Source organism: Paroedura picta, chromosome 11 (genome assembly GCF_049243985.1).
Source record: "Paroedura picta isolate Pp20150507F chromosome 11, Ppicta_v3.0, whole genome shotgun sequence".
NCBI classification, from domain to species: domain Eukaryota; kingdom Metazoa; phylum Chordata; class Lepidosauria; order Squamata; family Gekkonidae; genus Paroedura; species Paroedura picta.
In genome coordinates this window covers 43,028,821-43,054,032 of record NC_135379.1, presented here as the reverse complement: position 1 = coordinate 43,054,032, position 25,212 = coordinate 43,028,821, and the positions used below count along the sequence as shown (strand labels likewise).

Sequence of the window (25,212 nt, the reverse complement as noted above, 5' to 3'; positions counted from 1 at the left end):
CATGACCCCTATAGCAGGGGCAGCAGGGGCACGCACACACACTTGGCAGTGCATATGTGCACATACCACTGTCACCCCTGATGTAGGGGTTGAGGAGCGGTGGCAGCTAGAACGGTGGCAGCATGGCTCTGGCCTCTTCCATGCCACCTCAGAACTTCCAGAGGTGGCACAGAGGAGGCCAGCATCACAGGAGTGGCAGCGGCCAGAGTATCAATGGCAGCAGCAGCATAGCGCTTCCGTGACCCCCCGGTAAAGGCTGAACAACCCCTCGAGGGGTCCAAATAAAGGGGGATGAAGAGGGATCCACAAGGTGGGAAAATACAATAGTTCTCAGGAGGGCCACCTGGCCTGTGCTTTGATCTAAAAAGTAACAAGTGTTGAGACTTCGCAGTTTCTAGCAAGGTCAGGAAGTGATAAGGTGTTCAGGCTGGGAGAACTTTGGAATGCAAAGGGAGGAAAGGAACTAACAAGCAATTTATGGGTTTATCGGTTTATGACCAACAATCTGGGAGTCTCTGGGAGAACACAGGTGAAATGTGGGTCAGGAACCAGGGTTCATGACAATAATGGAGAAATCATTCTGGGTGTCAGAGCTCTTTGAGTGCATTAGAACTCATCCCCCAGCGTGTTTCCCTCATGCACAATGGTACCTGCCAATGCAGTCACTGCCCTCTGTTTGCTTGTTTCCCCCCAAACAAGGAGGCAGTCCTGGCTTCCTTCCTCTTCATTCACACACCCATAAAGGCACATATACAGATCTCGGCAGGTGAAGCTTTTCATAGTCTGGAAGTAAAACTATCCCTTGCTCAAATGCAGCAGCTCAAACAGGTGTTAATGGGACTGCTACAGCTGTCTGTCTATACCTCTCATAGACAATATGTTACATGAAAGGACAACCTATATAAAATATAGGGTTTAGGTCAAATAGAAACCTGATCCCTAAGCAAAACATCCCCATAGTCCAGTGGTCCTCAACCTTCCTAATGGTGTGACCCTTTAATTCAGTTCCTCATGTTGTGGTGACTCCCAACCATAAAATTACGCAAGTGTTCTTTCACAGAAAGTAAACCAAAGCTGACCAATGGCGTGAAGATCCATTGTTCATGATTGTAGATAAATTGGTTTTTTTCCAGGGTTGTTCAGTTCAGTTCAGTTTTGCCTTTTGTCCCACCATGCTGCTCTTTTCTGCTGCTCCAGACAGATGAACGCTTGATCTTGAGCTACCCTGCAAGGCTAGTGTGTAGATGGCACCCCCCGGCCAAGCTGCTTGTTCTGCTGTGACCCCTGTGAAAGGGTCGTCCGATACCCAGGTTGAGGACCACTGCTATAGTCCATGTAGCATGCTTCAGGGACATAGGGTGATGTGGAGAGAGAGTCTTTGCAAACAGAAATTGTTTTTTGAGGCAGATCCTATACAAATAGCGATTAGTTTTTTCTCCCCTCCTCTTGCTCATGTTCATAGCAGCCCAATACTGAGAAATGTAGCTGGTGAAACTTTCTTTGACCAGAAGCTTTACCTGCTCAAGTTTCATGCTTATGAGCCAGACCAGGAAAAAAAAAAGGTTGTAAACCTTCAGGCATGTCCTGGAGATTTTCTGGTATAGCAGTTCCTCTGTACTCTAGCACAATGTGCCTGGCTGAGGGACCTCCCCTCCCCAGACTCCACCTCCAGAATCTCCAGGTATTTCCTAACCCAAAGCTGACAACCCTCAAAAAACATGGTAGCGGCAGCCTGTTCGAACCTTTCATGGTTGGTCTAGCTGAAAGGAAGGCTGAGGAGCTGGTTCATATCTAGCTGAACTGGCTGGTCCTTTTCATATGGCTCATGCAAACAAAATTAGAATACTTGGCATGACCACTTTTATCCATGGGGCTCACCTGGCAGGGCTATTTTTTGGCCCACGTTTACCTCAGCGACTCCTCCAGGCAGCACAGCGTGGAGGCTACTGACACATAGCCGGGCCTCAGCTCACCCAACTATCAGTGGGCTAAAAGGGGCCTAGAATCCTCAGCATCAAGCCCTTTCAGCATTGCTTAAACCAGGCCAATGGGGGTCTGAGCTAGGGTGGGTTTGCTGGAGGCAAAAATGTAGGCCGAACTGGCCCTGCGACCAATATTCCATCTATAAGCACATCATCTCTTCTTAAGACATCAATCCCGGACTGCATATCATAAGCTTGCACAGCAAAACTGGAGATGATTATTTCTAGCTTTCAGAGAGGTTTTTATATGGAGAAACATTAAGAAAAATAGCCCTTCACCTAGAATGGTTTTTTTAATTTATTTAAAACGTTTTAAGACCACCTCCCCCCATCTTATAGTCCTCAAAAAGGCGAATAGTAAAAATATTAACCCAAATCAAAAACACATTATAAATTTAAAAAACTAGAAACAGTTAAAACACACATAGGCACATGGAGATGAAGGAGGATTGAGGAGAATTAGAGTGGGGAAACCGGACGGAGGAGAGATGCCTGGCAGCATAGTATTCCTTGAATGCGTAGACCAGATTTTCAGCCAAAGTCTTCCCCTCTGTCCACAGTTCTCTCAGTTTGCTTAGATCTACTAGTTAAGCCGGGCTCGAACGGCAGGTGCTGCGTGTTTTACTTGAGACACAATCTTTTACAGAGACATAAAGCAAAAGTGACTTGCCTTCAGCCTCGATGGGTTTTGTGGTGTGAAATTACGAGACCTTCACCTCGGAAAGTCCCCTCTCCTCCTTCCACATGGCGAGCTCATGTGCTTTTATGCAAATGAACGCCTAATGCAGCCCCACATCAGCTGCGCTGATGATAGCTTCAGTTTCACCGCTGTCAGATTTCTGTGTCTCCCGCGAGTGAATAGGCTGGCCTGAGCGAACGTTAGCATAATTTATGCGGCTGATAAGTGATTTGAGCGCCTGAGTTATTGATAAACCGCTTTAGCATATCATTTTCAGCTTGATGCGGTGTGACATCACGGCAAGATGTAGCGTGCCGGTCCCCGGGCAAGATATTAAGGTAGCGCTCTCTCTTTGAATTCCAGGAGCCAGAGGAAACACGTCGCTGTCTGATACCAGCACATCTGACCAGCACCAGCCCAGTCAGTCCCACCCAGCGTTCCCTGTCGGGCCCCAGGTTAGTTTCTTGCCTTCAGTCTGTGTGTGAAAATGGAGTTTGTTGGACACAAATATTAACAGACAGTGGTCAACTAAGTGGGTAAACCAGAACTGATTGGCTGCATGTTTTCATCCAAAATGTGTCGAAGCTCAATGTGCTTAGCTGTTGTGTGCATGTGTGTGAAGAAGGAGAGTTTATATGTAATTCTTTTTCTAATGAAGGTATGATTTTGTCTACTTTCCAAACCATCTAAATTTGACGTTTGCTCGTAGCTTGAGCGTAATTTTGACTCGGCAGATATAGATAACAAGATATGTGCACGTGTAGTTATGTATGTATGTATTAGAGAGAGCTGAAGCAAGGACGTTGTGCAATTTTGATGCCAATTTAACTTATTGGGTTAGATGATTGTGACTGTCCTATACAGACTTCACTTCTAACTGCACTTCTTTTCAATTGGTGCCAACTGCTATGTTGCAACGCTAAGCAAAATTATGAATGCTTTGTAAACCGGTCAAACCATTTGTAAGGGAAGAACTGGTGGCAACTGTTCTGGCCCAGTCTTCGGCCATATCTATGCCACAAACTCAAATTGGTGCATATGACTTTGATAGTTAAAAGTTGGCTTCTCTGAAGAATCCTGGGAATTGTAGTTTAACAAGGGAACTAAGGAAGCACAGAAACCAGGATTCCCCAGGAAGAGAAAATGACTTTTAAACCAGTTTAATTTACAGTCTAGATATGCCCACTGGTAATTTTTCAGGAGTTATTATATTAAGAGCTTGTTAATTTGTTTCTTAGGATATATTTGTAGAGTGAGTTAAACTTCCCTGACCTGGATGGCCTAGGCTAACTTGGTCTCCTCATATTTCAGGAGCTAAGCAGGGTCAACCACGATGTGTATTTAGATGAGAGACTTCCAAGGAAGACCAGGGTCATGATACGGGGCAGGCAATGGCAAACCACATCCAAACGACTCTTGCTTTAAAAACCTTGCAGGGTTGCCCTAAGTCAGCTGTGACTCGATGGCAAACAAAGCCAAGAAAATTAATTTGGTCTTTCTTCCAGGAATATCCAAAACACCCACTCTGTCCAGCCTTGTTTTAGAACGTAGCTGGGCTTTGTCATTGCCGTATTCTAGGAAAGATTTAAAGGAAGAAGAAAAACTCCAGAGGAAATCAACAACAAGATGACACCCTGTTTAGAAAGCCTGCCGCAGGCTGTAGATTTAAAGGGGCTGCAGATGTTTGTCCTCAAGAAAAGAGACTGAGGTCAGTCCGAGGTTGGTCAAAGAGAGTCTCACTTCTTGTGATGTCTGCATGCAGCACGAGGCAGGAGACTGTAACTTTCTCTGCCAGCAGATATTCAGAGGTGTAAGCACCTCCAGCTTGTAGCTTGCCTATGAGTAAGCTTGGAGGTTTGTAAAACGGGGGTGAGTGGGATTTCCCTGTGAGGAAGTATTCAGCTTCTTTGCAATCAGACCAAGACTGGGAACCATAATCAGTCACCGCAGACAGCACGAATCTCCCAGACCTCTTCTGGGACCTATCCCTGGTCAGAGGGTAGTGGTGGGAAGTTCCATCAAGTTGCAGCCAACATAGAGTCAGAGTACCTTTATGGGCATCAAAATAGCAAAGCATAAAACTAAAATTTTAAACAATTTCAGTTGTATTTTTAAACAATTTTAAACAGATTCCATAATGGAAAGATTTCATTCAGAATTGCCAGCAAAGACTCAGCTACTTTGACAATTAAAGCTGAGTCCCTCACCTATAGTATAGCTTTCATCCAGTGTTTCTTGTCATCAGAGAAAGTTCTCAGTTTCTTCAAACATTCGGCTAAAGGATGACAATATAGAGCAAATGTAGGACAATCAAAGGGGATGTGGCATAACATGTCAGGGTCATTCCACCCATGCCAACAGTGTCCCTCTTGAGAAGGGATCTTCAAAAATCTACCACGAGTGAAGTTTGAGGGAAAGATGTTTAGACGAGCTAAACTTGTGCCTCCAAAGTTTGGAGATACAAGGGTATAGTTTTGTATATTAAAAGAATATGCCAGAAATAGGGAGAACATACACTGTTAGTAGAAGGACCTAATAATTGAGCATCGCAGCCAACATGGGGCAGAAGATGTTCAAGGCAAAATATGTTCAGAGGTGGTTTGCTATTGATTGCTTCTGTGTCCCAACCCAGGAATTCCTTAGTGTATTCAGCTTCTAAGATAAGGTGAGATCTGCCTAGCCCAGAACAGATACCTGGTGCTAATAAGTCCAAGTATCACCTTTAACCAATGTGGAACTAACATGTGTTGGGTTGTAGCTGCACTCCCACACACGTTACCTTCCCTTCTCTCTTGCCTCCTATCACTCTTACAAGGAAGGAATCCCATGTAGAAACAAAGTCCAGTTACTCATGAGTTAGGAACTCTGGCACATAACTTATTTTTTTATTCGTTTCATTCATTTGTCATCTACCTCTTTCTCATATACGGATGCTAGTCCACAGGTAGGACCTGGGAATCCCCTGGAATTATACCTCCTCTCGAGACTACAGAGGTCAGTAACCATGGAGAAAATGGCTGCTTTGGAGGGTGGGATCCATAGCATTACACTCCACAGAGGTCCTTCCCTGCCCCAAATCCCACCCATTCCTGGCTCCACCCCTAAATTTCCAGCTATGTCCCAACCCAGAGCTTTCAACCCTATTGGAGACCATACTTTTTCTTTCAAATACAAAGTTCAGCTCCCCAAAGTTTGCCCAGAGAGGTGGATCACAGCAGGGAAATTACAGGTGGGGAAGGGATTCATCCATGCACACGTTGTCCCTTTGCTCTAAATTCCACCAGTCTGCAGAAGCTAGATTTCCTTCCAAAAATGGTATTAAAGTAGGTTACATACTTCTCACCTCTCAGTTCCTGCCCTTCCCCTTGATCAGGGATGCTTGTATAGAGAACCTGCTCCCACTGTAACTGCATAGGATTGTCAGCTCTGGATTGGGAAAAACCTGGAGACTTTGGAGGATGGAGCCAGGAGTGGGTGGGATATGAAGCAGGAAGGGCTGTCAGTGGAAAGCAATGCTATGGAGTCTGCCCTCCAAAGTAGCCATTTTCTCCAGGAGAACTGATTTTATTAGTCTGGAGATAAGCTATAATTCCATGGTATTCACGGGTCCCAACTGGGGAATAGCAAGTCCACTCACAATCTTTGTGTATAGGGTAGGTTTTGCCACGCCAGCCAGTGGCTGGCAATTGGCAGGAATCTGATGGAAGTATGGGGGGACCCGGAAAGCATCACACTGTTCTGTCACTTCATCAGAAAACCTGGAAATAACACCATCCATCTCTGGAAATAGCTGGAAACTCTGGGGGATGGGACACAGAGTTTCTGGTGATTCCTAGAGAGGCATGCCATTGTTTCTGTGCTTTGCCACAAAGTAATATAATGCTGCCGTGCCAGCAACGCTTTTTCTAAATTATTTTTTTCTCCTGCTGGAGTCTTTGGGGATGGAGCCTGCAGAGGATGAACTATGGGGAGGGTCAGGACTTCAGTGGGATATAATTCCATACCGTCCACCTTCTAAGCAGCCTTTTTCTCCAGGGGAACTGATCTCTGTTGCCTGGAAAGGAGAAGTAATTCTTGGGGATTCCCAGGTCCCATCTGGAGGCTTGGCTTCCCTATATCTGCACAATGACCTTATGATGCAGATAGCCTTAGAGATAACAACTGGCCCAAGGCCACCTAATGATCTCCAGGGCTGTTGGTGATCAGAATCTGTGCCTCTGGGCCCTGCTCCCAAACCTTCAACTGGTGGGCTGCTGAGTGAGGCAGGTTGCAGGACCCAATGGACCACTGGTCTGATCCAGTAGGGCTCTTCTTATGTTTGTTGTTTCCTCTGTGTTAGTTATACAGGTCCAGAGAGGAAGCTATGTTAGTCCATTGTAGCAAAATAAAACAGAAGCCCATTGGCACATGCTGTGCTGCATGACAAAAGCTCATGGTGGAACAAAAGTTGTAGGGCTTTACGATTCCACTAGACTTCCATGGTATAAGTAAGACAGGGCCATGGAAGCCAGTTGGAGCTCATGACCAGTCCCGAGGGTGGGATAGGACAGAGCTTTGCTTTGCCTGTGGGTGTCTTCCCTGCATCCATGTAGCATTGTGCCAACTGTATTCAAACTAGGAGGAAAACAGTAAGCAAATAAAATAAAAAGTTTCCTTTGTCCTTGTCAACACTGCTCCCCTGACACTTCGAATTGCATGGGCCATGTATTTAGTTCCTATGACAATAAAATCAGAGTCCAGTAGCAACTTTAAGACCAAAATCCAAGTCTAGGGGCACCTTTAAGACCAACAAAGATTTATTCAAGGCATGAGCTTTCGAGTGCAAGCACTCTTCCTCAGACTAAGGACTCCCCCAAAATTTAAAGGTGCATATAAAAGTTGTCTTCTTTTTTATTCCAGGTGCATATATTGTTCTTCAATAATATGCAAGAAGTTTCCAGTATTGAATACCTTGCTTCACCTCAGCTTTGTCATAACACATTTCATCTGTCTTGGGTCTAAGCGGCAAAGACATGGGGTTGACGACCTCGGGGGTGGAAAGGATGCCGGGCATAGAGGGATGAGCACAACACACATACACATACTCTTCGTTCCTAAGAGTGGCGCATATTTGTAAAGCATCTGACCATACACTGGCCCATTCCCAAGAAAGCTTGAAGGTTCTTTCACACTGGCTTTTCCTGCAGTTGCAGATTTCTCCCCAAAGTCCAAAACCTGAAAGGGCTCAGAAGATGCCAAGTGCTTTACCATGAAGATGTGCACTGCATCACATTTGCATGGAGTCATCAGATCATTCACAACTCATCCTCTGAGTCCCCAAGGTTTATTGACTGTGAGCCAAGAATGCCTTGCTTGTACACATGTGAGGCTTCACTGTCTCTCATTGGTGGACATAACTGACAGTGCGAGCCCCATGTCAGCATGGAGCTCTGGATCAGAAGCATTGTATTCTACTCTCTGGGTATTGTATGCTATTGGTATATTAATTTTTTAGTCGTTTATTCCTTCTATTCCACTTCTCTCCCCGGAAGGACACAAAGCAACTTGCAAGCACAAATGAACACAGAATCCTAGAATCATAGAATAATAGAGTTGGAAGGTACCTCATGGGTCATCTAGTCCAACCCCCTGCACTATGCAGGACACTTGGAAACCTATCGCTCATCCACTGTAACCTGCCACCCCCTGCCACACAAGTGCAATGTGTCTTGGGCTGGTTCCACAGAGGGCACCGGCTAAGAGGCAAAGGGCAACACACCCTTTGGTTCTTGCCCTTTGGCATTCGTCTCTGGAAATGCCCAGCCCTTCTACTTGCAGTCAGGAAGGAGACGCAACAAAACACACAATGCCAGGATATCCATCACCAGTCCTCCCTTTCACTGCGTATTCCTAGCCTCTGCCAAAATCACTGCATCCATCTTTCTGGGTGTGTATTTGTCCTATGGTAAAGTTCTGGTTCTTCTGTTTCCTTTGCAGCCGCTACTGACAGCTCAGCAGTTAGCCTCGGCCGTAGCAGGGGTGATGCCAGGAGGCACTCCAGCACTGAACCAACCTATCCTTATTCCTTTCAACATGGCCGGACAGCTGGGTGGCCAGCAAGGCCTGGTCCTCACTTTGCCGACGGCTAATCTCACCAATATCCAAGGGCTGGTAGCAGCAGCTGCGGCAGGAGGCATTATGACTTTGCCATTGCAAAATCTACAAGGTAAAGCACATCAGAAGTTCCTTTTATGTACGTACAATCTTCTCTGTATTCGCTTGTTAATGTCTTTGTGTTCCAAAAGATCAGAAAGTCACTCAGAGAGCATTTTTTTCAGTCAATTTTGCCCTCTTATGACAGCCCCTTAAGTTCTCAACATGCTCCTCCTGTTCTTCAAAGGCAATAAAAAATCAATGTGGGTTGGGCTCCATGGACAAAAATTAGGGTTAGTTTTATTTAACATGTCATTTTGTCTTGACCAGGGGTGGGCAAACCCTGCATTCGCTGGCAGGGGCTCATGGGAATTGTAGTCCATGGATATCTGGAGGGCCACAGTTTGCCCACCCCTGGTCTAGATGGTGTCCCATTCACTGCTCCCTGGGGGTTTTCCATTTGGAGGAAAGATGCACAGGGAAAGTGCTTTGGGAAAACTTTGCCTTCCTTCCCGGGAAGGCCAGGATTCGAGGACAAGGTGAGGGGAAGTGGGTGGAGGACAGACAAAAGGAATGAATTATGCTTTGAATGACAAAGCAACCTGAGGGACTCACTGTGCTCCGTGAAGTGATGATGAAGTTTTGTCAGCTTTAAAAGGGAATAGGAAAAACTCGGGGAGAATGACTCTATTCATGGAGATTAGCTGCAGTGGCTCAAGGAGACATTTGCTTTCAGAAGCAGTAACCCTTGGAAAACAGGGTCTATGAGGGGGAGAACAATGGCTTGGCCTCCATGGCCTGCTTGTAGGCCTCTGGGAGGATGCTGATTGGCTACCGCATGAAACCGAATGCTGGGCTAGATGGACCATTCGTGTAATCCAGCAGGACTTCTCTCACGTTCTTTGGGCTCTGAGGTTTCACAGATCCTGGACTGCAGTAGGGCACAAGGTATCCCCCACCCACAGCCAGCTGACATCAGGGAGCCCCTGAAGAAAAAACACACAATAAGTCTCCATTATTATTAACTATATTGCTGGAGAACCTGAGTCTTGGTCCTGATGGCCTCTCACTTCTCTCACAGTTCAGCCAAATCCCTTCTGTGGCACCCCTAGAGGACACGATGGCGCAGTACAACAGAAAGCCAATGTGTCCATAACCCAGATGCCCTCACACAGCTCAACACCTAGAGAGATCTTCATAGATGTTCCAGCAAACCCACATTAGAATCCACCCTTCTCATCCCCTGAGACCTGTGTTCCAATTCTGTATGATATTGGGCATTTCCTTCTGCATCTGCCTGCCCCAGTGTCTATGCTACTTGAATCTGATGCATCCCTATCTTCTAGTGACTTTGGTGGGCTGATGACTTTAATTTGTGAATGAGAGGAATACTGGGAGGGACACCTTAGCGTAGAAAATTTGAGGAGGCAAATTAGTCAAAGCCTTGGCTAGAGAGAACAAATGTCTCAACAAATGTCAAGAGAGAACAAATGTCTCACCAGATAAGAAGCTGCCAATCATAACCGCTACATCAAGCTGGCTTAAAACAAGAGAATTAAAACCAAAATTAGCTTACATTCCACAAGTATCCCAAAGTCTCATTCACACACACACTGATACCCAGCAGTGTATCTTCCATTCGGTAGGCATGCTTCTCACTTTTGCGACCCAGATACAGAACTCTGCATTTCTCCTTACTGAATTGCATCTTGTTCTCCTTTGCCAACTTTTCCAGCATGTTCAGATCTTGTGGACCTCTTCTGGGGTGTTCGCTACTCCTCCACATCTGGTGTCACATGTAAATTTAATGAGGAGTCTTTCCACCCCCTCATCCAGGTCATTGGTAAAAATGTTAAAAAGTACCAGGCTGAGAAATGCATTGCTTCTGCAATTAGCCAGTTGCAAAGAATAAGCCAGTAAGTGCATACAAAATATACACAGATTGTGATGATGTAGGATGTACACAAGAGATATATAAAATAAATACTAATGGAAATGGGACTCAGTTGGGTCAACACAATCCTAAATTTCAGTGGATTGAGCAAACCTGCTGTATCACTAATGGAAGCAGAGAACATTCAGCAATTGGGCAAGTTTGGTGGCTACCTTCTAGATGAGTTGTGGGCAGCTATCACTTGACTTGGACCAAAATAGGTGAATTGTGTGTGGTCAACATCAATGCCTGGCCCAGGCATGTCACACACTCCATCAAGGGGCATGGCAGGGGATGGCTGAGGCCCTTTCCAGGGTAATTTTGCCCTCACAGTCCATCCCTGGCTTTCCTTTTTTGCTTCTTAAACAGTACTGAATTTTACTGATTTCTCCTATGCCTTCAGAACAGAAGTATATGAGGGCTATACAGATAACTTGGCATTAATTCAAGTCCTGATGGTGAAGGAGAAAGAGTGACCCAATGGGTAGGTCAGTGAAACATGGGGGATGGGGCAATGACCATCTCAGAGAAACCTGCCATGTTGGTTCTCTTCACTGGTGTCCCCTTCTGTGTCATGAAACAAGAAGTACAATGCTAGGCAGCGGCTAGGCCCAGGATACAGTATGGACTATGACAATGCTTTGAAGTCATGCAAGAAATAACAGATCTGAACACATTCTGCGATATTACAGTGTTTTTAATTTTCTGAGCAAGAGTCCAGCGAGCAACATACAGCACACCTTCTTGGTATTTTGTTTTGTTTCTAAAATCCACAGTATTATCTAGAACTGTGGTTCTCAACCTGGGGGTCGGGACCCCTTTGGGGGTCGAACAACCCTTTCACAGGGGTCATGACAGGGTGAGCAGCTTGGCCGGGGGGGGGGGCGCCATCCACACAACAGCCTTGTGGGGTAGATCGAGATAGAGCATTAGTCTGTCTGGAGCAGCAGAAAAGAGTGAGATGGGCATGGTGGGACAAGAGGCAGAACTGAACTGAGAAACCCTGGGGGAAAATATACAATCATGAACAATGGTTCTTCACACCATTGGTCAGTTTCGGTTTAATTTCTGTGAAAGAACACTTGCCTAATTTTATGGTTGGGGGTCACTACAACATGAGGAACCGTATTAAAGGGTCGCAGCATTAGGAAGATTGTGAGCCATTGCTCTAGAACAGGGGTAGTCAAACTGCGGCCCTCCAGATGTCCATGGACTACAATTCCCAGAAGCCCCTGCCAGCATTCGCTGGCAGGGGCTCCTGTGAATTGTAGTCCATGGACATCTGGAGGGCCGCAGTTTGACTACCCCTGCTCTAGAAGGATAACTTTAAGGGAAAATGATGGAGGGAGTGTGAAGAAACAAATTCTGCTTTCCATTGTTTTTTTTTTAAAAAGCCCACATAGATATTTTGCTGACATAAATGTGGAGAAAAGTTTCTCACAGATAAAACGGGTCTCCGATTAAGTGAGTGTTCCGCACAGCACTCTAAGTTGTCCTTAAGCGGTTAAACTCCAGTTGCTGCTGATGACTTGATGGATTGTTTGATGCGCCGAAGACTACAGGTTGTGAAACAGTGAGAAGGGGAGACGGCTAATGTGTCGAACAAATCCCCCTTACGTACGGCACGTGTGGGGTCTTTCACCTGTTGCCTCGGCAGCTCGCTTCTTACCTTGCGCCCATTTTAAACTTTAATGTCAACAGACCTCTCTTATCATAGTTGCAAATGGTTTTCACTTTAATGTTTAAAATAATGTCTCCCTCTCATACCATTAAGCGGCACCAAGGAACCTGTCATTCATAAATCATAGATGAAAAGGACACACTAATGCACAAATTTTGCTTGTTTAAAATTTGAGAGTGCATGTAAAGTAGGGAACGGGAGATTAAAAAAAAAATAATGGCGGGACCGGGTTCTGGGTAAAAGCAGATACAACAAAGCGGAGGAAGAGGCTTTTTAGTGTAGGGCGGATGATGAAATCTTAATGAAGACGCAGGCATTATAAAAGTGTATCCCCTGGCTCCAGAGTGTTCTAGCTCCTGGCTTCTGTGGATGTAGTATTATAAATAAACATAAGCGAATGCATATGTTACATCATGATTCCATTCTGCTTTACTAAGCCGGAGAGCAGAACTAAAAGACTCAAAAACAAAGCTCCGTGGTCAGATCAAGATGTGTACACAATAGCATCGGCAATAATTCTTAGGCTTCTCAGCCGTGCATGGGCAAATGCTGATGTTTGGCTGCCAAGGCCTGTCAAAAGTGCAGTTTCAGGACAATATGAAGTCACTTCAGGGAGATGATCTAAAAGCCCATAGAGACTAGGGGAAATGCCTAGAGCATTACCATCAGTACCATTTTTTTAATCCTCAAACCCCTCAGATTATCCAGAGTGGGGGATTGCCTGCTGTCTGTGGGCAAATGGCAAACCTAACAGAGGTCGGATTGTGTATTGCAGAGGCAGGCATCAGATTGTGAGGACAACTTTGGAAATTTTTAAACAGAGTCTGGATAATCATCTGACGGAGAGGCTGATTCTGTGAAGGTTTAAGGGGGTGGCAAGTTACAGTAGATGAGCAATTGGGATGTGAGTTCCTGCATAGTGCAGGGGGTTGGATTAGATGACCCATGAGATCCCTTCCAACTCTATGATTCTATGAACTTATTGAGGCCACAGAAGACAACAGAGATGTTTTCACAGAAGACAACAGGGATGTTGTGCTCTTGCTGTGTCAAAAATGGCTTCAGTAGGACCTATAGAGTTTTTTTTTTTGTAAATCCGCTAGTTTCTTGGGACTCTCTTGCTTCGGAATCTCAGCCTTAGTGTGGCATTCTAACCCCTGTGCCATCCCCACTTTCCAGCCATAGGTCTCCATGCATGAGGCTACCCCTGGCTTTCCAGAGGGAAGAGTAACAACAGGGATGTACAGGAATCCTTCCTCATTCTCCTGTCCACAGCTAGGATTGCAGCCTCGTGAGCCAAATGGATATCTAAGTGACATAAGGCCATATCTCAGCCAGCAAGGTTTGTGGGGTTGTTTATGGCGATATACTGCTTGAGTGATGCTTGTACTTCAAAAACAATGGCCAAACAGTGTCAAGAGTTGGGAACTCTTGCCTTGTAAAACTGAAATCTTTGGAGTTTTATTTCCACCGCAAAACTTGGGATGTGTCTGAAGAGAAATAGCAATAATGTATTTTCTTAGCTGTGGCTCCTGAAACCAATAAGACCCCTCTCTCTTCCCTTGTCCTTAGTGAATGTTCATGTACTGAAAGGAAGCCTGACTTTTTTCCCCCAAAAAAGAAAAGTTTCATGTCTGCAATTCTTTTAAAACAACAAAGAAAGAAAGAAACAGGCAATTTTTATTTCATTTAGTGGCTAAATATTCATTAAATAATAACCGGTGGGGATAGAAAGATGACCATTAGATCCTCGAGATATTTTTCCCCTCTGTTCTAACCCTAGACAGAGACTTCTTTCATCTTGATTTGCTTAGAGATCCCATTGTCCCCTTTAAAACAAATGGTTGAAAAGATACAACATGTTTATCACAAGATCATTTAATCTTAATTGCGAGGCGATACTCCCCCCTCCCAAATATAACATGAATTCCTTTCGTTCCTTTGTATGCACAATCAGCACCAAGCTTCAGATAGGTATAAAAAGAAGAGGATGGAGATGGAATTCAGGCCTCAATCAGTTAGTGATCTAATGTCCGGAGTCGTCTTCTTCCCCCCCCCCCTTACAAAAGGATCTTCTCTCTTTTTAACTAAAGTGATGTAGTCCCTGTTCATTTGTATTCCTCGTCTGGAGACATGAAATAGCTTTCAGAGCCTACAGAAAAACAGTGTTTCACTTATGTATTTTAATGAGCACCAGTGTCAGTAATAATCAAAATGATGTTTTACTTAGAGGAAGAGTTTATTCCCAGGTATTCTACGTGGTACTAACATATCCAAAACAAGAATGACAAGACCAAGCCCCACGCTCGGTAGTAATTTTAGTGTGAAAGTGTAAGAGCAAATGCGGCCGTCGTTATTTCACTTCAAAACCAAGACTGAAAGGGACCGAGAGTAAAGTTGCAGAGCAGTCAGTGGCTTGGATCTAGAGCAGTGGTCCCCAACCCCCGGTGCAGGGACCAGGACCGGTCCATAGATCAGTCAGTTCTAGGCCGTGATTCCTCCTCATCCTTTTTCCCAGCTGCTGACTCGGGGGCTGCCCTGCCACTCTGCCACTGGCTCACCTTTGGTGATCTCCAGCGGCCGCCATGGCTGGGGCTCCCCCTCAGTATGGCACTGCGCAGCTTCTGCTGGCAGCGACCCCCAGCAGGCGGGGGGAAGTCAGGGAGCAGGGGCTCAGGCGGCAGTGGCGGTGACATCCCTCAGCAAAAGACTACCCCCCCCCCCAGGCCTTAGTAAAATTGTCAAGCATTGACTAGTCCCCGGTGATAAAAAGGCTGGAGACCACTGATCTAGAGGGAAACTTCTGCTAATGGAAAGTAAGAGAGATACAGAGATATAGAAGACTTTATTGGCATAATTCAAAACTAATGAACTATTTTTGCAGGTGATGATTTATTAAATTTATATACCACCCTCCCAATATTCCCTCCTGCTGCAGACCTCTGCCCACTATTCCTATGGGTCCCCTTGGCCCCCAGGAGTAGCACTTGGAAGGCACTTTGGGCTCCAGCACGAGGAGCTAAGGATTTTCTGCCAACAGAGAAATCCCATCAGCAGAGATTAGCCATGGAGCTGAGACAGTGGTTACAAATGATTACAGGATTAGTAACTGGTCAAACTCAATGGAATCAATAGGCTTCAGCTCATGTGACTCAATGTTGGGTTGAGACCAGCAAATTTTATGACTCACTGCTAGGGGAAAATGAGGAAGATTCTAGTAGAATTCATATCCCTGTTTTTAGCTCAGCTTTCTCAACTTTATGATAAGGCCATTGGTCCAGCCATTGGTCACAAGACCATAAAGTAGGCGGCTGAATTTCCTGGTGTAAATTAAAACTAATGCAACAGTTCTTTGGTTGCAAGCTTCTACTATGCATCCAGTCATGCAAAACAGATCCCTCATCTGGGGCTTGGGGAACAGGTCAATTAAAGGAAATGTCTTTGTGCGGGATCTCAAGCATGGTCTACATAGAGGACCATCAGAGGTTTCCTAAAGGAAATGTATAAGAAGAATTATCATCCAAAGAAACCTTAACCTCGATTGTTGAGGGCAGCCTGAATTTGGAAGATCTTGGAGGCTAAGCAGTGTCAGCCCTGTCTGGTATTTGGATGGGAGACCTTCAAGGAATGATAGGGTTGTAATGTGGAGGCAGGCACCGGTGGAAACAACTTCACACTTCTCCTGCTCTGACAACCCTTTGGGGTTACGATAAGTCAGCTGTGATTTGAGGACCCAAAAAGAACATGTGAAGGACACACAGCTGATTTGGGCTAGTTCATATGTTTGTTGCCACCCTTTGATGCCAACCCTGGCAGGTATGGCCTTGCCCTTGTGAGTGAGTCACTACAAATAGGGCATCCTTAGTGGAACTTACAGGGAGGCTCTTGTTGCATTATTATTATTATTATTATTATTATTATTATTATTATTATTATTATTATTATTATTATTATTATTATTATTATTATTATTATTAATTCGATTTGTATGACTGCCACTCTTGGAAACTGACTCATGGTGGTTCACAATATTTTAATACAAATCAATACATTAAAAAACATTAAAATCCCCCATTAAAACCCCCATAAACAGTTACTTGCTCACAATGATGACCTCCCCCCCCTGGGGAGGGGGGCCCAATCTTAGTCCCTGGGCCACCACCCAGCCTCAGACAAACGGCTAGCGGAAGAGCTTCCTTTTGCAAACTCACTTCACACCAACACAATTATGAATCCAATTCTTGGCATCAAATGCTGAGATACAGAATGCATCTGTAAACCTGACATTCAGTCACCTAATATTTCCCCCCTGCCAAGGTGGCTTCTCTTTGCTTCCTCTATGCTGCTTTTTGTTGGAATTTTAGCAAATGTGAACCTATCCCAAGCCCGGCCAGCCACTGATGCATATTTTTCTCCTGCCAGAAAGGTAATTCCTCTGCATAGTTGAGCTAAGACCACTATGGCATATACTTTGCTTTTGATGTTCTTGCTTTTGCATATCAAAAATCATCCACAAATTGTCCAGGAAAAAATTGATTAACATATATCCATGCTTGAACTAGAGTCACGTTCCTCTTATTAGGCGAAAAGAAGAGCAGGTTGGCATAGTTTCTAATGGAGAAAGATGCTACACCTCTCTCTTGTTTTTGCAAGACCTTGACCGTGGCACTTTTTTCTGATTCTGACTGTAATTGCAAATGCCAGCTTGTCTGGCAAAGTTGGCGTGGGATGCCCGGTTTGAGGAGGCTCTAGCTGATGTAGACAGAAGAAACCCACTTTTTTGAACTTCCTGCTCTGACCATTTCTAGTTGCAGTCATTATATTTAGCTGTAATGTGATAAGTGTATTTTGTAAAACTTGTTCAAATATATTTTTTTAAGTGGTAGAGCTTGCAGAAGGAATTATTCGTCCCCTAACCAGAGCTTATACCTCTTTAGAGAGGTTCATTTTGACTCTTGGAGCTCCCAACAGACAAATTAATATGCAGGCATTCCTCTGCACATTTGTTAGCATCAGATCAATAGAACAGAAGGGGGAAAGGGGTGACAAAGTTCACAATGGGATTTTTTAGAGTTTTTTTTTAAAAAAGAGTTGTCTGCATCTCATATCCTTTGAAATGCTACAAAGGCTCTCTGAGCATCTGCCTCTATGCATATCAGCATTGCTTCAAAGCAGTGGTGCATTAATTGAACCGGAGACCGCCGAACACGGCGCATGAATTGTGAATTGTGCAGCGCCAGGAGAAGGTGTTGTCACAGGATAATAGTCTCCTGCAGCCACATGAATGCCACAGTGGAGTTGAGATATTTATAGAGTCATTTTCAAAGGAGGAGACAATGACATGTAAAGGCTTGTGTGCTCTCCAGCTCGATGTGTAAGCTATTCTTGTCTTTTGCTCCGCTACAACTCGACTGTACTTCCATTCACCCGCTCCACACTCATAGACACACACAGAGCAAGACTTCCTTCTGTTGCCGTGACATCAAAGCTGAGTAATAGGTTGGGATGGAAACATGCAGAAGAAATAGTGGGGTTTTCATTGAGGTATTCTGATGGCATTGCAGATCACAGGAGCAAGCTCGAGTGGCAGGCTCAGGACTCTAGACCAGGAAGTAGAATGGCCGCACGATGATCAAATGGGATAGAGCTAGATGTGATCTCATTTTTCTCGCTGCTGCCCTTGTTTGGAGCTGCCTTTTCTGTGCCACAAGCTCACATAACCCTGCACCTTGCCAAATGGAAACATTTCCATTTGCCTGGCGGTGGGCTTCACAAACTGAAGGGAACAATTTTGTGACTTTGTGATGATGTCATTGTGATCCAGTGGTTCTTTCTGTAATCAGGGGTTATCCTTTTGTTTCACTGGTGCTGTTTTTTAATGCTGATTGTGTGCCAGTTTCCAACCAGGGGATGCAAAAATCTTAAAATAAGAAGAACAACAACAACAACAACAACAACAATAATAAATCTGAATTTATTGCCTGCCACTCTTAGCAAAGCCAGCTCGTGGCAGGTTACAAAATAAAATAGATAAAAAAACAATTCCATAAATAACCCCTAAAAGCACAACTGTTATAATACAATCCAGCAGGAGCATGACGGCAGACCAACCCACGTACGCCTTCTGGGGACCGTGGGAAAACAGCTAACCACCATTGATGGAACTTGGTGGAATTCCTTCCTTCCTTACTCCACCTTTGGGGGCCCCCACAGATCTTCTCTTTGCCCTGGCCTCAACCATAGACCTGGTGGAAGAGCTCCGTTTTGCAGGCCCTACAGAAAGCCGGAAGCTCCCGCAGGGCCCATAGCTCCTCTGGGAGCTCATTCCACCAGGGAATGACCAGTATGTTAGAACCCACAGAGCACAAGGCCCTGTGGGGGGCATAGGGTAACAGGCAGTCTCGCAGATACGTGGGTCCCAGACCGTGTAAAGCCTTTCTTGGGAAATGTATGGATTTTAATAGCAAAAAGATTAGTGAGAGGTAATGGCACAAACAGACATGACACTGAAATGGGGACATTCAAACTGGACCCATCAAGTTCATGCAATTCAGTCTCGCCCCTAGTCTGAGTGCACACACTTTTCCTGGCATTGCATTCAGTGGGGATGATACCTCATCCTGTGGTAAGGACTGGAATCCAAAGACACATGGATACATAAGGTTGCCTTTACTAAATCAGACCACTGGTGGCATCTGAGTCAGTATTGCCTACTCAGACTGGCAGCATCTCTCCAGGCACTTTCATTACCTCCTACCTGGTCTTATCAACTAGAGACGCTAGGGATTGAACCTGAGACCTTCTTGATTCCAAGCAGATGCACTACCACTGAGCCACAGCCTGATCTATCCACCCACCACCCATCCACCCACCCACCCACCCATCCATCCATCCATCCATCCATCCATCCATCTCACTATGATGTCTCAGGGAACAGTAAAAGGCTGTACATTGGCCAGGTGCATTTGTAACAATCGAAGGCATTTGTAAGAATAAGGAAGAATCATAACAGTCAAAATAGCAAAATTTCTGAACATATGGAACATCAGAGAGTTGCCTGGTAGTGGCCAGGCCAGGTTGTAGAGAGGCCCTGATGCTGGCCTCAATCAAAAACCAGACAGAAGAACTCTGATTTGCAGGCTTGAGCTCCAATAGGGCCTTGGTTTCATTGGGGAGCTTATTCCACCAGATTGGGGCCACAGCCCAACAGGCCCTGGTTCTGGTTGAGGCCAGACAAACTTCTTTTGGGCCAGGGATCACCTATCTGTTGGAATGAATGGAGTATGTTGCTCTTCAGGGGATATAGGCAAGCAGATGGACCTTAAGGTACACACGACCCAGACCACATATAGCCTTGAAAGTGAGTACCACCATCTTAAACCTGGTATTTAACAAGCAGCCAGTACAGCTTTTGGGGGATCTGTGTGATGTGGGCCTTCCATGGTGTTGAGGACATGAGCAGCTGCATTTTGGACCAATTGTAGTTTCTGGAGCAGGGATAAGGGAAGACCCATGTAGATCAAGTTGCAGTAACCCAGCCTAGATCATGTGGATCACTGTGGCAAGGTGTTCTGGGGCCAAATAGGGCTCTAGTAGATTAGCTTGGCAAAGATGGAAGAAGTCCAGCTGCACTATTTTCGTGACTTGAGCTGACATAGTTAAGGAGGCATCAAGGATCACCCCCAGGTTCCTGACTGGTTGCACATTTTTAAGTTGCACACCATTCAGGCTATGGAAGCATGCTTCCTTGTTGGACCCTGATTTTTCTGTACTGCGCAGAATGTTAGACTAGATGACCCTGGAGGCCCCTTCCAACTCTACGATTCTATTACCTTTTCCCACTTTATCCAAAGGACGTCTGCCTTCCTAAAGACATGTGGGGCATGCCTGACAGTCATTCCTTTGATTAGCAGACCTTTCTCTTGCCAGATCACAGGAAGTGTTTGAAATGCCCCTGTGTTTCAAAAGGGGCTTGCCAGGATTTGTGGAATTTGCAACAAGGAAAGCTGCTGAGATGGTGGTCAAGAATGGACAGATAGACAGTCCTCTAAAGATCTCCTGGCTAGGGGGCCAGCCACAGTGCAGCCCAGTCCAGCCAGGAATAACCCGGGGTTCTGTAGTTTCTGAGTGAGATTATGAAAGTCTTGTGATGATGTGGATGCGCCAAGCTGCTGAGAGACAGAAATGGATTGAGCAGATGAAACAAGAAGATGAGGAGTCTTGCACATAACATAACCCTGTGTGCTACAGTGATTTTGTTCCATTGACTGCTTAAATTACGTCAATAAATACCCTTTAAAGAAAGCAGTTCGACAGATGCTTTTGACTCTTCTTCAAGAAAACAAGCTTATATATATATCTATTTTTTATGCTTTGGGATCTTTGGGTCCTTCTGCCCATTTTTTTTTTCTAGGTGCAGCATAGCTAATCCCTAATTTAGCTATTTAAATCTGCTTTAAGTTCACATAATAGAGTCAAAAATGAAATGCAGAAAGCCCTGATCTGATTTAAAATAACCAAATCCTTCCAATATAGTTTCTAAGAGATAAATTTAGAACACTCTGGTTATGAAGTAAATTCATAATCTTCTACAAGCACACAAAGTTAAGTCATGTTGGCCTTTTTTGAATTTGAACTAGAAGTTTTCTGTGAGGTAAGTTTGGTCAAGATAATGGTAATGTGGGCATTTGGTCTTTCCAAATGATTTCATTTGGGGAAATTAGGGCTTTGTAAAACCTCTAGGAGGGGGCACATGATTTGGAAAGGAAGAGCAGGCAAGAAAGGGGTGCTTCTCTCCCTCAAATCAGTGCTTCTCATGTGGGGTTCCCAGGTACATGTACACCATGAACTCAAAGTAAGTTGTTGGGGGAGGAACATGCAGCAGACAGGAAATGAGTAAGACCCATTTCCTCTTGCTCAAATTATGTCCTCCTGCTGCTTGGAACATGTTTGGCAAAGACTTACATTCCCAGACTCAGATTTCCATTGATTCCCCTCTGCCTGCCCTCCCCCAGAACTTTGTGCAATAACTCCAAACATATCAAGAAGACAGTGACTGCTTGGAAACAGGCTGGAAAGTTCTGCATGCCTGTCTTTAGCTGAGACAAAACCTACACAATGATTCTCCCTGAAATCCAGCAGCTAGATGGGTAAAGTCCATTTTAAAAAGCTAGAGTCTTCCTGATCAGGTAAAATATGGGGAGATGAGCTGGATTCCACCCACCTTGTTCCTCTTTAGTAGGGAGAGGAATTTCAGGTTTGGGTTTGTTTAAAGGCCTCAGTGGCTATGTAAACTAAGCTGTTCCTGCGTGTGTTGGATTGCAGTGTAACACTAACAATCATTTCCTTCCCCCCAGTAAAACCTGGGGATTCTGGTTCTGTGAATGGAGTCAAGGAGATTCTAACAATGCCTTCTCATTCAACTACAGTTCTGCCCTTTAAACATGCAAAGTATTGCTCCATATATTATTTTGACCACAGTAGCCACCAGAATATTTAGCTCCTCTTAGTGAAAACCTAACCTTCAATTCTCCTTTTCACCAGTAATATTAAGGGTAGCAGCCTGTTGTCGGCCTCTCCCAAATATGTCTCTAATAAAGGCTACATTTCAATTTAGATTCAAGTCCCGTAGCATGTAAAACACCAACAAGCATTTCAGTGCATAAGCTTTTCAGACTCAGTGGGACTTGGACTCTTGAAAGATTATTCTCCGAAGTAGGGTTGTGTACAGCGGCGTCCGAATCGGCCGTTCCAGGCCGATTCGGACGCCGCTGCACACAACCCTACTCTGAAATTTCTGCCCATCTCAAAGGTTCTAGTGGACTTGAAACTCTTTGACTGCAACCCAGTTCTCCTCTGAAACTATCTGTTTGAATTCGTTTATTTCGGATCATTGCTCCAGTCAGTTCGCTTTCAGAAATTTCAGATGTAACCGAATGCAGCTGCCTCCTTCCCTTGTTTTTTATATTTTTATTCTTAAAATAAGGTGAATCATTTCAAAATAATAAATTGCACCATTCATCCAGTTGAGTTTTCATCAGCACGTGACTTTGTGTATTTTCATGCAATGATATCCTTGTACGCCTTCGTATCTTAACATTTCTAAAGGATCTCATTCAAATGCATGCATGCATATAGGCTTGGAGCATATATTGGACCTATGGCGTGAACTAATTTGAGTCTTCTATATGTTGGCGCACCACTACACAAGGGAAAAGTCGCATTAAATAAATAATAAGAGATAAAAATTTATACCTCCATATATTTCAAAGCTAATGCAGCCGGCGTACAATGGGATGGTAACATGAAGACACACTGCGCTGTAATTTGATTGATTTGTTTTGACAGCAGCCAAATAATTGAGAGTGAAAGGTGTCAGCACAGATGAAATATTGTAGCAGCCACGTTTGGGAGGCAAACCCCCGGCAGCAACGGCAGCTGGAGTTTTATTTTCTTTGATATCGCACTGTTACTCACTTCCAGTTTATTCTGAAAGTCATGAAAGGTAGGCAGGCTTTCAAACGAAGGCAGCCTCGGAACGGAGAAGACAGAAATAGAAGTTTGCATCAGGTACTTGAGCGGGGCTATTGATACTGACATAGGGGTACGTGACGGGTTCAGTGTCAAAGATGAAATTATCTTAATCCACCGCCCCCCCTGTTTATTTTTGTTTAATGTTAGAACAGGGGTAGTCAAACTGCAGCCCTCCAGATGTCCATGGACTACAATTCCCATGAGCCCCTGCCAGCATTCGCTGGCAGGGGCTCATGGGAATTGTAGTCCACGGACATCTGGAGGGCCGCAGTTTGACTACCCCTGTGTTAGAATACTTCCTTTTACGGGCTACTTATCTAGCATCTTTGCTCTGGCTTCGAGGGGAAGTGACTCCCTCCGGAGCTACCGTCAGTGTCATTCCACGGATAGCTTAGCAGGGGTTAGCTGCAAATGCATTTCTGCTATTTTGAGTCTGCCGCTTTGATGTGCCGCTCTCAGGCTCACAGTAGGGTCAGTGGGGTGTGTACCGCCGCACAGGCGAGGGTGACAGACAACTGGGGGAGGGGAATCCCTTTTAACCTCAGAGGGCTGCAGGTCAGTGGCATGGAAGTGGTCCAGCGGTTCAGGGTCGCTCCCAAAAAAGTACATCCCAAAACTGTGACAAAGGGTTACTGAAGGGCAGGGAACACCCGACTGCATGATGTTGTTTTGAGACTGCTGCTGCCTCAGACCTGCGTTTGTGTTGAATTCTGCAACTCGGTTTCGACTTTAGGTTTGATCCGACACAAAAAAACCCCAAAGACTGTGATGGTCACCCGCACAGGTCCTGCTTGTGGTTCCAGACACTTATTGCCCTGTGTCCTTCTGAGTTGTGTCAGCACCAAGCCAAAATCTGCAGCAGGAGAGGGTCCATAAGGAAGCCATGGCCTTCAGTTTGCATGACCTGAGCAAGACGGTTACCGATAGGATTCTTCTTCTTTTTTGCTTTTTTGCTATCAAGTCACAGATGACTTATGGCAACCCTGTTGGGTGTTGGAGGCAAGAGGTGGTTTGGAGGTGGTTTGCCATTGCCTGCCTCCCCATCAAGAACCTGGAATTCCTCGGAGGTCCCCCATGCAGGTATGAGCCAGGGCTGCCTCTACTTAGCTTCTGAGATCTGAGGAGATTTGGCTAGCCTGGCCTATCCAGGTCAGGACAAGAAGGTTTAAGAGGCCATTAATTTATTCATTCATAGTTTGTGAAGTGACTTGATGGTGCATCACTCACACGCCGGCCAATGCTTAATAAAGGGAGGACCCTGGCAAGTCTTCCTGCTGTCCACAGTGGACAAGAGGAGGAGGCATTAAGAATCCTTTGCCCCCATCCCGACTTTGATGGGAGTGAGTTGGTGATGGAGATCATGCTTGGCCCTTGAACCAAGCTCCAGCCCCATTCAGACATGGCTCTTGTTGAAAGCTGGTAGCCCAGCAGTGTAGTAAAGCCATGTCAATGGACACCTGAATGTTTCTTTTTCACCCGGTAGTTTATCATGATCGTAGTGAGCACATTCGTCTTTTTGCTGGCCAACACGTCTCTTTGGCTGCCTTGGCTTCCTCATCAGGAACTGGAGGGCACATGATTGCCAGACAGAAATGTGCTGGCATCATAGCCTTCCCCACCCAATGACAGGCTTAAAAATAACAAGGGCTTGGTTTTTATGTACCTTCTGATTCCAAGCCTTTAGGGTGCAGTGCAGTCATGCCGTAAATCTTTTCTCTGACACCACGAAGGCTAAAAATATACTTTTTAATAAGTGGAGGCAGAATGTGTCATGATGTTATCAGATGGGGCTACTAAAACTCTGAAGACTATAAGCTGTGACATATTAACCTATAGGAGCTGGTCAGAGTACCAAAACAGAGAGCCAGCAGGGTGTAGCATGGTTAAAAGCGGTGGCCTCCAATCTGGAGAACTGGGTCTGATTCCCCACTCCTCCATCTGCAGCAAGCTGGTGATCTTCAGCCAGTCACAGTTCTCTCAGAGCTCTCTCAGCAGAGAAACAACAGAATGTACTAATAGCCGGATTTGGTTGCCATATTAAGTTTTGGAGCCATTTGGAACTCTGACCTGTTGAATGTCTGAATAAGGCTATTGCCGAAAAATTCTTAGAACTGGTGGCTTTTTTACAAACTGCTAAATTTCATATGGATATTAAATTTTGTGCATTTTCTAGCCATTTTGCTTGTTTGGCAGAAACCATTGTATTTCATATTCATGAATAAGATTTTTTATGAAAAAGAAGAGTCTAAAATTTGTCACAGCTAATCAGTAT

General features: G+C 45.0%; 1 protein-coding gene across 2 annotated transcripts in view; it reads left to right on the top strand.

The window, feature by feature from the left end:
• Window positions 1-25,212, top strand: part of POU6F2 (POU class 6 homeobox 2) — a 336,328-nt gene that overhangs the window by 154,563 nt on the left and 156,553 nt on the right. For both annotated transcript variants that reach the window (XM_077303990.1, XM_077303991.1), the window contains 2 exons: window positions 3,025-3,116; window positions 8,638-8,866. In XM_077303990.1, coding sequence (XP_077160105.1) covers window positions 3,025-3,116; window positions 8,638-8,866 — 321 coding nt within the window. The remainder of the gene's footprint in view (window positions 1-3,024; window positions 3,117-8,637; window positions 8,867-25,212) is intronic.